Source organism: Rosa rugosa, chromosome 6 (genome assembly GCF_958449725.1).
Source record: "Rosa rugosa chromosome 6, drRosRugo1.1, whole genome shotgun sequence".
In the NCBI taxonomy this organism is placed as follows: Eukaryota; Viridiplantae; Streptophyta; class Magnoliopsida; order Rosales; family Rosaceae; genus Rosa; species Rosa rugosa.
The window spans coordinates 52,467,403-52,482,464 of NC_084825.1; the positions used below are offsets into that span (position 1 = coordinate 52,467,403).

The 15,062-nt window shown below is 39.6% G+C and overlaps 3 protein-coding genes across 3 annotated transcripts; 2 read left to right on the top strand and 1 right to left on the bottom strand.

Moving 5' to 3' along the window:
• The first annotated feature begins 733 nt into the window (after positions 1-733).
• On the top strand, positions 734-3,952 carry LOC133713730 (probable inactive receptor kinase At4g23740). Its single transcript, XM_062139766.1, has 3 exons — positions 734-1,245; positions 1,564-2,826; positions 2,904-3,952. Exons 2-3 carry the CDS (start codon positions 1,596-1,598, stop codon positions 3,782-3,784), a joined length of 2,112 nt encoding a protein of 703 aa, XP_061995750.1. The 5' UTR covers positions 734-1,245; positions 1,564-1,595; the 3' UTR covers positions 3,785-3,952.
• Positions 3,953-4,236: 284 nt separating this feature from the next.
• LOC133713731 (uncharacterized) lies at positions 4,237-6,414 on the bottom strand. The gene is made up of 4 exons (XM_062139767.1): positions 5,987-6,414; positions 5,511-5,829; positions 4,691-4,749; positions 4,237-4,574 (listed from the first exon to the last, which is right to left on the bottom strand). The coding sequence occupies exons 1-4, from the start codon at positions 6,228-6,230 to the stop codon at positions 4,543-4,545; spliced, it is 654 nt and encodes a 217-aa protein (XP_061995751.1). The 5' UTR covers positions 6,231-6,414; the 3' UTR covers positions 4,237-4,542.
• Positions 6,415-10,129: 3,715 nt separating this feature from the next.
• Positions 10,130-12,878, top strand: LOC133715024 (ubiquitin-conjugating enzyme E2 10). The gene is made up of 5 exons (XM_062141328.1): positions 10,130-10,284; positions 10,391-10,470; positions 11,564-11,691; positions 12,253-12,357; positions 12,511-12,878. The coding sequence occupies exons 2-5, from the start codon at positions 10,401-10,403 to the stop codon at positions 12,652-12,654; spliced, it is 447 nt and encodes a 148-aa protein (XP_061997312.1). The 5' UTR covers positions 10,130-10,284; positions 10,391-10,400; the 3' UTR covers positions 12,655-12,878.
• Positions 12,879-15,062: the final 2,184 nt, after the last annotated feature.

Below are 15,062 nucleotides of genomic sequence, written 5' to 3' on the forward strand. Positions count from 1 at the left end.
GAATGTAATTTTTTTGATATTAAAATATATAAATGAGTGGCTGTTATTTTTTTAGAGATTAAAATAACCGACAGTGCACCTCTCCATCGATGAGATGATAATGGTGGTGATAATAATGGAAATTTAGCAATTATGCATTAATTTTGAATGTTCGTTGATGATTTGAATTATTTCTGATGAGATACTAACTCGAACTAATCTATATCTATATTAAATCGTCTACTATTGTATATGGTTTTAGTCAATTGTAATCATTAAACGAGTGAAATCCTCGATAATATGAACTTTGCGTGACAACCCATGAAAACATGACATTTTATAGTTTTTATTCAAGTGCCATCACTTAGCTTCTAGCATCCATAAAATTTATTCTAACATTGTTTACCATTATGTGTAATAGAACTAATAATAATTGGTGAACAACTTTGGTGCATACATCACTCGCCTAATTAAAATTTAGTGAGTATCTTATTTTAATTTTTAAATAAGACGTATAATCTCTCATCTAATTGTTTTAATCTAATAATCATGAAACACGTACGATCATAGTTACTTGATTTCGAAAAATCTATGAGGATTTATTTGCTCTTTCTATAATCCATATATACATCATCACCACCCACGATCGATAACCGAAACATGTTCAAACTACATAAACAACAATAAGAATACAAATCTTCTTTCGGTACGTAATTAGCGAATATGATAAGATAGAAAACTACAAGAACCTAGCTTCACAGTTTCAAACTAACACCCAATTGCTAAAGACAAAAAACACTGCACATCATTCTTTAATATAAAATGGCATAATGCAGTAGCTTCTGCTTTGGATTTCCTTAATGTCTCAGTCTCTCTCTGACCCTGATCTCTTGGTCTTCTCCTCAAATTGTCCACATGCAGCTTCCTGTTCCTGCGCTATAAAATAAAAGCTAGCAAGCACAGAGCAGTAGCTAGCTTCTTCTTCTATATTGGCCCTTCTCCCACATCAATCATGAATAATTATAATCTAATTCTAATGGCTTCTTCCTACCTTCTTTGCATGTGGCCATGCTGCTTCCACAAGCAAGCAAATCCCAGCTCATAATCATCATCATCATCACTTCTCCACCATCATTCCCCACTTGGTTTTTTTTTTTTCCCTCTCTCTCTCTCTCTCTGAAACTACAAGCAATGTGTTTCTAAATAAACCCACTACTAAAAGGTTGAGCAAAGAGAGCTATGGTGTGATCTGAGACCAGCAAGCAAGTAAGTTTTTTTTTTTTGGCTGTTGTTTTTAATGATTTTATGGGGTTGATGAGTTTGAGCTGGAAGCTATTTATTTGATCTTGATGTGAAAGTGAAAGTGAAAGCATATAAAATAAAATTAGTGGGGGTTTTTCTTAGCTAAGTACCTAACAAAGTTGGTAAAAGAAGAAAAGTATATGCTTTATCTTCTTCTAATTCAAACTTAGTATAACTGCTTTTTTTGACTGATCTCCAAATTCTAGTCAACTATATTTGGAATAAATTAGCTGTTTTGCATAGTTTTCTGATGTAAATTTCCATTTGTTCATATTCATGTAGTTGGGATCAAGATTGAGGTTTTGGCTGAGAAAATGGGCAAGAGAGTAGAGGCTTTGTTCATTTTCTTGATCATTGGGACAATCTTTCATATTGTGAATGGTGATCCAGTTGAAGATAAGCAAGCTTTGCTTGATTTCCTTCACAATGTTTCCCACACACGCCCTCTAAATTGGAGTGAAAACTCATCTGTATGCGGAAATTGGACCGCTGTGATCTGCAACAAAGATAAGTCCAGAATCATAGAGCTTCATTTGCCTGGAGTTGGCTTAAATGGTCCAATCCCACCCAACACTCTCAGCCGTCTGTCTTCGCTTTCGGTTCTGAGTCTCAGATTGAATAGCTTCACAGGTCCATTCCCTTCTGATTTTGCTAAACTTGGAAAGTTAACCTCCCTTTATCTTCAATCCAACAAGTTCACAGGGCCATTGCCTTCGGATTTTTCGGTTTGGAAGAATCTCACTGTCCTGAATCTCTCAAACAATGCATTTAGTGGGAGCATCCCTTCTTCGATTTCCAACTTGACTCACGCGACATATCTGAGTCTTGCTAACAACTCGCTTTCGGGTGAAATTCCTGACCTCAATGTTCCTAGTTTGCAGCAGCTTGATCTAGCCAACAACAATCTCACAGGCAGTGTGCCCAAGTCTCTTGAAAGATTCCCAAGTTCGGCCTTTTCGGGTAACAATCTTTCTTCACTAGCCCTTCCCCCAGCTCTTCCAGTTCAACCACCTAGTTCTTCTCAACCAAGTAGTCACAAGAAGTTGGGTGAGCCTGCAATATTGGGAATTGCGATTGGCGGGTGTGTTCTGGGGTTTGTAGTGATTTCCTTTTTCATGATCATTTGCTGCTCCAAGGAATCAGATGGTGATGATAATGGAGGGGTTGCAAAAGCACAGAAGAAACAAGCGGTTTTAAAGAAGGGTGTTTCTGGGAACCTAGACAAGGATAACAGGCTTTCCTTCTTTGAGGGTTCCAATTTTGCATTTGATTTAGAGGACTTGCTGAGGGCATCTGCTGAGGTTCTTGGTAAGGGAACCTTTGGGACAACGTATAAGGCGGCTTTGGAAGATGCAAATACTGTTGTGGTGAAGAGGTTGAAAGAAGTAAGTGTCGGAAAGAAGGAATTTGAGCAGCAGATGCAGATTGTGGGAAGCATCAGCCATGAGAATGTCACGCCGCTGAGGGCGTATTACTACTCCAAGGATGAGAAGCTTGTTGTGTATGATTACTTCGAGCAGGGAAGCACCTCAGCAATGTTACATGGTATGAATTGAAGCACAGAAATTGTTGCCTACTTAATTTTGAGCTTTAATGATGTTTACTTATGTTTGATTTTGCAGTTAAAAGAGGACAGGGCAGGACTCCACTCGACTGGGACACCCGACTCAAAATAGCAGTTGGTGCAGCGAGAGGCATTGCTCATATCCACACACACAATGGTGGGAAGCTTGTCCATGGAAACATAAAGGCCTCAAACGTTTTCCTTAACCCTCAAGGATATGGTTGTGTGTCTGATGTCGGCTTACCAACACTGATGAGTCCAATGCCTCCACCAGCAGTGCGCAATGGAGGATATCGAGCCCCGGAAGTGGGAGACACTCGGAAATCTACCCCTGCATCTGATGTTTATAGTTTCGGGGTGCTGTTGCTCGAGCTTCTCACTGGAAAAAGCCCAATACATACAACAGGTGGCGAAGAGGTTGTTCACTTGGTGAGGTGGGTGAACTCGGTGGTCAGAGAGGAATGGACAGCAGAAGTGTTTGATGTGGAGCTACTGAGGTACCAAAACATCGAGGAGGAGATGGTCGAGATGTTACAGATAGGAATGTCTTGCGTGGCCAGAATGCCCGAGCAGCGACCAAAAATGCTGGATGTCGTGAAGAAGGTGGAGGAAATTCGTCAAGTAAATACTGCGACTCCAGTTAATCAACCATCTCCATCAGAAATATCTACTCCAGCCATAATACCTTCTGTAGCTGATACAGGGCTCACAGCATCAACCTCTCAAGCACCAGTACAAGCACAAGCACAAGGACAAGCACAAGCACATGCACAAGAACAAGCACAAGCACAAGCACAAGCACAAGCACAAGCAGTTATCATAGCATCAACCTCAGCACAAGCAGCACAAGCACAAGCACAACCACAAGCACAAGAACAAGCACAAGCAGTTATCATAGCATCAAACTCAGCACAAGCAGCACAAGCACAACCAAAGTGAAATTCTTTCTTCATAGTCAGCAATTATGATCCTATGATTTTTTATCTTTTAATTGAAATTCCATCAGAATTGGGCAAAATGGTTTTCTCCTTGTAGTAGTATGTGAAACTTATATTTCTATCAAAGCTGTTGCTGAAGTTAGTTTACAGCTGCAGTCATGGCTTATTATGTTCCTTGTTCAGTGTACGGTGATATTCAAGGTTCTTTTGCTAATCAATAAAACAGATCTCCGACTCTGAGAGATTGATTGAAGAAAGGCAGAATTTACAGGACTGTAATGCTGTAATCCTTGTTCAGTGTACGGTGATATTCAAGGTTCTTTTGCTAATCAATAATACAGATCTCCGACTCTGAGAGATAGATTGAAGAAAGGCAGAATTTACAGGACTGTAATGCTACATTGCGGTACACTCAGGAAAGAAGAAAATTGATAGAAAAAAGAAAATGTGCAATACAGGCAATGTCTGCAATTGCAAACAATCTTTGCTTGATTCTGAATAATATTTATCTTTAGTGACATATCAATGATTTCATACATCCAGATCAAACTGGCTAAAAGTCTGAAACAATTACATGTACCTTTCTTGGTATAAGAATCACACACAAATGAGAACAAACGACAATAGTTCCTTTGAGGTTGGACTTGATGCTGAGCAGAACCTTGGCATGCAATAGATAAAGAATGATTTCATCTTTACAAGGCTCAGAACTGATACCCAGCAGAGTCTAAGAACCTACAACCTTTGCTGGCCCTGCAATTACTTCCTCAGGATTCTTGTTTTAACACCTCCTGAAATTCAGATAAATTGAAACAATTCAGGATTATGTAACTCAGTATACCAAATCACAGGAGTAGCTGGGATACATTAGAAGCTAAAAAGATCCTGAAACAAAAAGGAGCCCCACCTTCAACTTCTTCAAACTGAACCTCCTTCACTAACTCTGCATCTGCATTATACTCAAAACTGCAAAAAAAAAAAGAAACAGACGACATCCATTCAGTTATAAGATCCTTAAGAACAATTGCGAAGGTAACTCAAAGGTCAAAAAAATTTGTAATTTCAAAATATTTCAGCATAAGAAAAATGCTGATGAAGTCAGCAATATCTTAATAAAAGTATTATGGGGTATTGTCCCAGGAAAAGTAAAGAACTAAAAAGAAACTAGGCTCTCCCAAGAAGGATTCTTTCAAACATTACACTAAAGGTATTGTCTATACCATGAAGATTTTGATTATATTGAAGGTACAGCACTGTCTTATATCATGAAGATTATATGGCCAAAGCAGCCACCCAAGCAAGCCACCTTTCTCCTTTAATTTTCCCAGAATAAAGATAACTCACATATGAACCAGAGAACTCATATCCTAAATATCCCCTTCTCTAAAAGTAAAGCTTATATTCCCATCTCACAGCATCTAAGAAGTGAGTGGGACGAATGGAGTTATATGCTGCACTAAGAAATGAATCTCTTGACTCACTCCAATTGTCCCTAATTGTGACAGATATCATGAAGGATTGTCAAGTAGAAAACAAAAAGGTAGACTGTGTGTCTAGAAACTTGTCCAAGATGCCTATGCTACCTATAAGCTAATGAACACGGCCGACAGTTACTAATGAACCATATCAATCTGCGGTTTCTACTTCCAACCAAGTAACAGTCGAAACCAAAATGCAGGCTATGCATGTAACAAAAACTCATAACATGAACCATACAGGCGCATTACCTGTTACCGAAACAAACTTCAAGCTCGTAATCAGAAGCACTCTTAGTAGCCTCAACCAAGACGGTAACGATTTCCGTCTTGCGAGTACTAGCCATGAGCAAATCATACTCTGTGGGAATAATCACTGCGAAAAAATTATCACTCAACTCACTCAAGCACATTTTCTCCACAGCCGCAAGAGCTATCCTCCTCTTCAGCGCATCGGCCTCAGGATCAACAACGTAGATAGCAAAGTCAGTGATCATCAAAATCCGACGCTTCATTTTTCCAGTACTAGTAAATTTCAACACTTTATCAGCAAACAAAACTTCCTTGTCACCTAGAAAACGCATTACAACACACTCTAATCAAATTTCATCCGCAAATTCTAGCATTTCTACCAGTATTTCTGAACCTAAACTTCGAAAATCGACGAAATTGAAGCAAATTGATGACGAAATTACGAGAATTTGATCGAATAGGTTGAGATTAGGTACCTTGTTTCTGCAAGATTTTCATCAAGTACGGATTGGAGCGGACGTCGATGTAGTCGCCGTTGAACTGACGGTGAAACGAGGCTTTCCGGCGGACCTTGACTCCCATGAATGGCTCCTGATCCTCGGTGACGTTGCTCGCCGACGGCCGCATCCTGGTGCCTTGTGCGTCGTCGTTTTGGGATTGCTCTTCGTCGTACTTGGATTCGTTCATCTTGACCCGCCTCTGGAGATTGAACCTGTCCATCTTTGCGGGCCGGGCCGGGTTATATCGGACGGTCAGCGACGCGCGGCGAGTGGCGTGCGGCGGTTAGATTGCTCCGGGCGTGCACTGCGCACCATGTGCAATAAAAGCTTGGATTCGCAGATTCGAGATTAATCGTTTAAGCTACGAAACGGCGCACGTTAGCCACGTTTGGGTCCGTTGGGAGGGAAGGGGCTGTGTACGTGACTACGTGTGGTCGAGTGTAGGGGATGTATGTGATCTGAGCCGTTGGATTACGTGGCGAAGTGGCTGACATGCGAGTCCGCCGTGGGATCTAGATGATGGCCACAGTTTTTGTTGTATTGTAATCACCGCCAATTGTCTTGCTGGTGGATCAGAGGTGTAGTGCGTAGGACAACTGTCATTGGCGGTGATGAAATTTGTATACTAATTTTTTTTTTTTTTTCAATTTAAGTGAGTTGAGTGAAAAGAAAGTTGGATCCACATTAGATCTCACTTGAATCGCCTCATCTATCCTCTCCTCAATTTGGTTTCAATCCCTAGTTCAAAAAGGAGAAGGAATTATCCACATCTTAGGGTCAGGCGCTTATGAGCACGTTGAAATATCCATGTGGCTGAGAACCCTCACAACAACGATGCAATTATCAAGGGTGTGCTTTACCGCTGAGCTACTAGCACGCCGTTCCCGACCTCCCGCTACAAATGAGAGACTCATGTCACTAGATCAAATAGTGTAGGGGTCAAACTAAATGTACCCAGCAAATATCTTACTACACCCAGCCCTAGTCATATATCTTATTATTTCCAGTTATATCCCCATTGTAATAAAGAAAGGGAAAAAAAAAAAACACTTCACCTATCACCAGTTCAACATCAACGCAAAGTCGCAAACCCTCACCACCACCATAATTGAAACTGTATGTATAAGAGAAAAACATTGATTCAAGAAGATGTTGGAGGCTCTAGCCAGTTGGCTAATCCATTAGAAGATAAAAGTAGTTGTGATTCTTGAGGGGATTGATGAACTCACAGATCAATATGCCCACACATGGCATGCATTTGTTAACATACACCCATCACCCATGTATTCAAAATCCTCAGGTCTCAACCAGATTAATTGGTTCTCATGGATCTAATACATGCTTACATGCATCTAGTTCATTCTTTAGGAAGAGCCAACTACGTACAATCAATTCCTCAGCAGATTACTTGTCTGTTCTTAAAACATCAGTCCTACCAACTATAGCAAACCTCGCAAATCAAATTAAGGAGTAGAGATAGAGGGAAGGGGGGACGGAGGGAGCGGGAGAGGGGGAGAGAGAGAAAGAGCAGTCTGATGAGGGGAGGAGGAGCCATCGTCCGACTAGCATCAACAAGCTAATTAGCGGTGCTTTAATTTTAATTTTTTTTATGAAATTTAACATTGAAATTTTATGGGTAAAATTGGAAATTTATAGCAAAATATACTAGGACTGGGTGTAGTTAGATATTTGTTGGGTACATTTAACGTTTACTTACTTGGAAGGAAAGATAATGATTACGGGGTAAAAACATTCCTGCGTTTACTAACACATAAAGGAATCGGAATGATTCCGGGTAAAAGAAAGGGGAAATGATCATTTACCCGATTTTAGGCTAAAAATTGCCCACTTGCTCCACCAACAGTTTTTTAACCCCATTTACCCAAAACACTCTAAGAGATTATTTCCCCTTTACCCAATTAATTTTTTTTTTTTTTTTTTTTAGACTTTTTTGCCCTCTCCTTCTTTTTCACTTAGAGGGAGAAGTCATCCTCCACCTTGCCGGCCTCCGGTGACCAGTGGCAGGGCGTCGGCGACCTGTGACCGGAATCCGGTGACCGTGACAGGAATCCGGTGACCGGTCCTTAATAATATCCAGTAACCATATTATTGCCCCCAGTAATCATATTATTTCCTCCCAAATTCATATTATTTCCGTCCAGTGAATTGTATAAAATCCCCAAACCAAAATAAATACACTATAGGTCACAATTGATCATATTATTGCCCCCCAGTAATCATATTATTGCCTCCCAAATTCATATTATTTCCGTCCAGTGAATTGTATAAACTCCCAAAACCAAAATGAATACATTATAGGTCACAATTGATCATAGTATTGCCCCCCAGTAATCATATTATTGCCCCAATAATCATATTACTACCCTCCAATAATCATATTATTGCCCTTAAGTGAACCAAAATGAATACACTACAGACATAATTGATCAATTTATATGTTCAATTGTAAACGTTCACTTTTTTTTTCTTTTTTTTCATTCCCCATTCTCGGAGCTCTTCCCATCAAGATCAGAAAAAAAAAAAAAAAAAAAAACCAGCGAAATCAAAATAAAAAAAAATAAAAAAAACCAACCAAATCAGAAAAAAAAAAACAACAGAAATTTTCTCCGGCCACCCAAAGTTCCCCTGTGGACACCCATGCTTCTCCAGCCCGATTCCGACGGGGCGAGGTCGCGGATCTTGGCGCTGACCCCGAGGAGGACAAACACTAACAGACCTCCGACATCATCTAAGAGAGACATGGTGTTGGGAGACGAGCTCGAGGACGGTCATGGCGCAGAAGACGACGTCTGGCTCTGAGACGGAAACGAACTCAGTCAACCGACGCCGGAATAGCTGATCGAAATCCGAGGCAAACGGAATTCTCGTCTAATCGCCGCCGGGTCGGATCGAATTCAGTCGCCTGTGATTTATGAATTGGAGGACCTCAGGCTCGGAGACATGGACGAGTAGAGATCCGGTGGGCTGATGTCATGGTTTGAGTCGCCGAAGGCCTGGGTTGAATGCCGGATTTCAGTTGCAGAGGGAGAGGTATTTGGGCGGTGTTGGGAGAGAGATAGAGCGAAGCCGAAGATGGGGCGCGGCACAGAGAGAGAGAGAGTCTGAGAGGATAGAGTTAAATAATAGGGGCAAAACTATCTCTAGGTGTTAGATTGGGTAAATGGGGTTAAAAAACTCTTAGTGGAGTAAGTGGGCAATTTTTAGGCTAAAATGGGGTAAGTGGTCACGGCCCCTAAAAGAAATCCTGCGTTTACTAACACATGAAGGAATCGGAATGGATGTATGTCCCACCTCCTTATCAGGAATCGATTCCTGAATACTCAGGAATTCGATTACGAATGGGGGAGATGGGTTTAGGAATCATTCCTCCGGAATCAATACTGATTCTTTTCTTCTCCCATTCCACTTGTTTCCAATTCATGATTATTTTCTATTCCAAGTAAGTAAACGTGTCATTTAGTTTGACCCTTATAGGCACTGTCCTCAAGTTTTCAAGATAAAATATTTTAGTCTAACTATTGAGATAAGTGTGATAAAAAAGTTTACATAAACAACGGGCCACCACAGTTATAAAAATAATAAATAACCGGACTTTATGTTATCCTGATCTAATTTCAACTTTTAATATTACCAGAATTTCTCTAGTCATATGGTGACAAGGTGGACGTGACTCACCAAAATAAGACACACTTAAGGTAACAAATCATATAGTTAAAAAATAATTTGTAAAAAGAAAATAAGAAAAAAGTCGATGGATTCGATGTTTGACGGTGACGGACTCTTATGGACCCATTCAGCCCACCACCGTGTGGTTGACCGCCCATCGAATTTGGGAAGAAGATGTATGGCGGCAACACGCAAAGACCAAGGACAAGTTGTTTCAAAACAACGCGCCTACGCGCTTTTAAAAGGGAGGAGACCCCCAGAAACGACGCCGTTCCCCTCCCCTTTTCCCCAAAGAATCACACAAAGAAGTGAAAGAACCTTTATTCTTGGCCACTTTCGGCGCCAAAAAACAAAAAAAAAAAGAAAAAGAAAACCCGAAAAAAAAAAAAAAAAAAACGACAGGAGGGCCCCACGCGAGAAGAGGGAATAGAATTTAACCCCAATGAGAAAAAAGAAAACCAGGTCGATTCCAGAAAAGCAGTATATATAAAAGTCGCTTCTTCCTTTCTCCTCCATCATCGTCTTCTTCTTCACGTAGAACGATCTCTCTTTCGCTTTCTCTTTCTCTTTCTCGATCTCTGCATCAGGTACGTGTAATCTGTTCGGTGAGAAGTTTGAGTTACTTAGCTGTAGGCGTTTTTGGTTTTGGAATTTTGAATTTTGATGATGATTTTTTTGGATCTGGTGAGTCAGGGTTTCGCAGATGGCGTCGAAGCGGATCCTGAAGGAGCTTAAGGATTTGCAGAAGGATCCTCCTACGTCATGCAGCGCAGGTATCTCTAATTTCATTTTCGAATTTTTTAGCTGCTTTTTTTCTTTGATTGCTGTCGTTTCTGTTGGAAATTGAAGCTTTTGTTGTTAGTTTTGGAATTGAAATTGTGCCGATTATGATTAGTTCGTGCTGTTGATATGTAGTGGATGATGATCTGTGATCATTGCAAGTCTGTATGATTTTAGGTTGAAACATGATTTGATAAACATTACAAAAGGTCTCTAAGCTTACAAAGGCTATACCTATCGGTTCTTCGGAATCGATATTATTTCTAGTGTTATTTTGCGTAAGAGACGTGGAATTGAATTGATGTTATGGTTCGGAATTGTGGTGTGCCGACATGTCATTACTGGTGTGGATCATGTATATTGATGTGTCAGCCGTGCTCGGTTGTGAGAGTATGGCTATATCACTAGGGAATGTAGGTTTGTGTACATGGTGGGTGCAGATGAATAATGAAGGAATAATAAAAAGAGGTGTTGTCATTGTAAAATTGCGTAACTGTTAGGATGTGTTGTGTGGGGTGCCGTGAAACTTGATAGATGTTTAGGGTAGACTGTAGACGCAAATTGATCTGTTTTATATGGACTGCCAACTTTTTGCATTTGGTCAATGTTCTCACGATTCTTTAGTATTCATACACATGGTATTGGCATTTCCATGTGGGAGATAAAGTGAGAGCCAAAGAGTTAGCTTTCCTAGTTAGATTGATTCTACTTAATATCTGATATTTAGTACATCGTTGATGCAGATTTTCACTTTTTTAAAAATGAAATGATTCTATTAGTCCAGCTTATCTACCTGGTTAGATGTTCTGTTGTAAAGTTTCATCTGCATGACTTGGATCATTCAAAATTGTTTCTTTTTCTTACACAGCATTGACAATCGATTTTCATGTGCAATTTTGTTTTTATTGTCATAGTTGATACTCTGGTGTGCTTAACTACTTCCTCCTTAGACAGATAATGTTACTTCAAGAGCTTTCTTCCGTTGTTCAAACTAAGACCTTTTTGAGCTATCTGTTATTGTTCCTTTTATCTTTCAATACATATTACTTTTGTTGATATGCCTTCTCATCTCTGGGATTGTTGCAGGTCCTGTTGCCGAAGACATGTTTCATTGGCAAGCAACAATTATGGGTCCCCCAGATAGTCCTTATGCTGGTGGTGTTTTTCTAGTTACTATTCATTTTCCGCCAGATTATCCATTTAAGCCACCAAAGGTAATTATCATCCACTTTTAACAACAAATTATGTTGTTCTCTTATAACTTCAAATTGTCCACAACTCCACATATGTTTCATGTCTGTTCTTAATTGCTGCGAACATTCACTGTTCTTTTGGGTGGTGTTATGAAGGGTTTCTGGGTTTGAACTGTAGTGAACTTTCATTTTGGAATGATATGAAAGCTCTCTGAGCCATCTTCTTTCTACCCTCTTAGAACAACCTCTGCCAAAAAAAAAACAACTATTTGATGGCTTGGACAAATAGAGAGGCCACTTTTGTTTGAATTTTTTTGTATTATACCAAGTAAAGTTTGTTCTTCTACTCACCACCTCCACCACCTCTTGTTTTAAATCCATCCCTCACATTAGCAGCTATTGTACTAAGAACAATTGATACATTGACACCAACTTTTCCAGAAAAGGGAAAATAGAGGTCCTATGGCAAAATAATTGCATTCAGCAAGGTATTCCACCCAATATTTATCTTTCCTTATGATAAGGGAGGTCTAGTTTCTCTTTCTTTATTTCTGTCTCTGATAAGTTGATGGTCAATTGTAGGTGGCATTTAGAACAAAGGTATTCCACCCAAACATTAACAGCAATGGGAGCATTTGCCTCGACATCTTGAAGGAGCAATGGAGTCCTGCTCTAACCATTTCCAAGGTGCAATCTCTAACATAGAAAATGAGAAAATCTTTGTTCTTGAAGTCAGAAAAGTGATTATTTTGATGTTCACATCGCAATATTGGTTTTTACTCTAGACAGTTGTGTTAATTCAGAAATCCTGTTCTGATTGAGAATCGTTTTGTTGATTAGGTGTTGCTTTCAATCTGTTCACTGTTGACGGATCCAAATCCCGATGATCCATTGGTGCCGGAGATTGCTCACATGTACAAGACAGACAGGAACAAGTATGAGACAACAGCAAGAAGCTGGACCCAAAAATATGCCATGGGCTAAAATGAGCTGCAGTATGTGGCATACGAGGGTGTCCTTATCTTTTCACTGTTTCAGCTGTGTATGAATGAACGATGTCTCTTGAATCCTAAAAATGGACTACAGGAGAGTTCCATAACATGTCCTCGATTCGAAAAAGAAATGTCAAACAGATGTTGCGTTTCTTATTGTTTGTATGAATTAAATGGTGATCTTTATAACAATCAATTGTGCCCCTAGTTTGATCATTGTCTTTCTTTTTGCTTATCACACCCCCTATCCTATTCATCTGGTCTTGTTTCCTTCTTTCTCGTATCATATTTGACACTATTTGAACTGCCCTCCTGCAAAATTTCGAAGAATTGAAGTTTAGTATAAGCTGAAACAGTTTAGACAAGAGCCATTGTGGGGCTAATGATGGGCTAGGCATTTGTGCTTGAAGCTTGGATTTTCTATCTGCTTTTTTTGGGCCTGACGGTTGGGTTAGAGGAAAATATTTCAGAAGGCTAATTCTCAGGTTCTAAAATGCTTTAGTAATCTCTGTCCGTTGTAGCAAGTCTTTACTTACCTGCATGCCAAAAGGTTTGTTACCGCGATGCAGTTTGACCTTATGAATGAACTTCTTTTGTTATGTTAGAGGAGATCGAATATCTGATTTAGTCTAATGACTCTAATCATAACTAACTAGTCTGTCTCTCTCAAGATTGGAACCAATTCGAGAACTTTCTTCGGGGAATTAACTATATCGTTAAACAAAGACAGGAGCTGAGTTATATAATGAACTCTCCCATTTCTATAAGAGCAAGTTCACCCGTTGGGTCACCTACTATTCACTGCTTTTTAGTGTATATTTTCATTCTCTGGGTCACGAAATACACTGTGCTCGTGACCCAGGACACGAAATACACTGTGCAGGTCACCATGGTGACCCAGAACACTGTACCGGGTGACTCAGGGCACGAAATACACTGTGCTCGTGACCCAGGGCACGAAATTAACACTAAAAAGTAGTGAATAGTGGGTGACCTGGTGACCCAACGGGTGAACTTGCCCTAACCAACTGAGATGGGGTTCCATCATGTACACATAACGAAACTGAAATTGAAAAAATAAAAGAAAGAACCAACTTCCCCCACCAGTATTAAACTAGCTATACATATGGTAAAAGTCAGATTTATCGGCACAGCATTAATCACATCTAGCATTTGTCTAATGAACTTCTCAAAGGTCACAGTCGCAGAAGTTTAGAAGATGGTAGGATCATATCATGGCAACAACAAAATCTTGGATTTTTTTTTTTTTTTTTCCGATCTGCGAAGTGTAAATCTTAGAGTTAATTAAAAACAAAATCTACTGACTTTGCATTAAATCTTGGAATTTTTTTTTAATTAGATAAAAGAGTATCACTGTTAGTTTCATACTATGATCCCATGTCAACTGACTTTGTATATATGACTATCAGTATGTCAAAAATTAAACTGAAGTATTAATCCTATAATCCCATGTCAACTGACTTTGTATATATGACTATCAGTATCTCAAAAATTAAACTGAAGTATTAATAAACTATTAATACCAGAATTTAATATTGTACCTGGTTTTGGTTTCATGGTTCTTAGTCATACCTCGAGCTTTCTTCATGTCGTGGGATCTTAAGTTAGAAACTAAAAAAGAATCGTTGCTAATATCTTGCCCGAATCAAGGAAGAAGAGCCCAGAAAGTCACAAATGAAATGAAGAACAATACCTGGGAATGCCAAAATCCATTTAATATGTACTTCCAAGTTCAAGTTCCCCATAAAAAAAATAGGTATGCCCATTGAACTTTAGGTACTGCCCTAAAACTAAACTCAAAAACCAAAAGGGACATGGTGACCCATGTCCTCCTATATCAGTATGTTAAATACATTAGTAATAAATCTACACGTACGCGTCGAATCTTCATCTGTGCACAAATCTGAGTTGCTTATCTTCAGAGATTAATTAAACACAGGCAAACTGGTCGTGGGCACGAGTGGGGTGGGGAGTGAGTGAAGCATGGTCCCTGAAAATCTGGTTCATTAATCAGATTTAAAGCCAGAAACATTATTACCTAATCTCAGTTTATTCATGTACTTGCTTTGGTCTTTGTCTCTGTACTGCAAGAAGAGTCGAAGACAAGCCCTAGCTCAGATGGAGATCCACTTTAGACTTCTTGGTGGAGTTACAGGTGTCAAAACCAGTAGTACTGTTTGCCGCATCAAAAACCAGTACTTTCCAAGCAGAACATGTCGATCAATAATCCATAATATATGGTACTCTTAATAATTGGTTAATCATGGTTCAGGTCAATACTCATTCACTAACTATTGTCTAATTGTAGTCTAATATATATTAACGCAGAAGAGGAAAGGACTAATTAAGGGCCTCTCATGCAGACCACCGAGTTTCCGC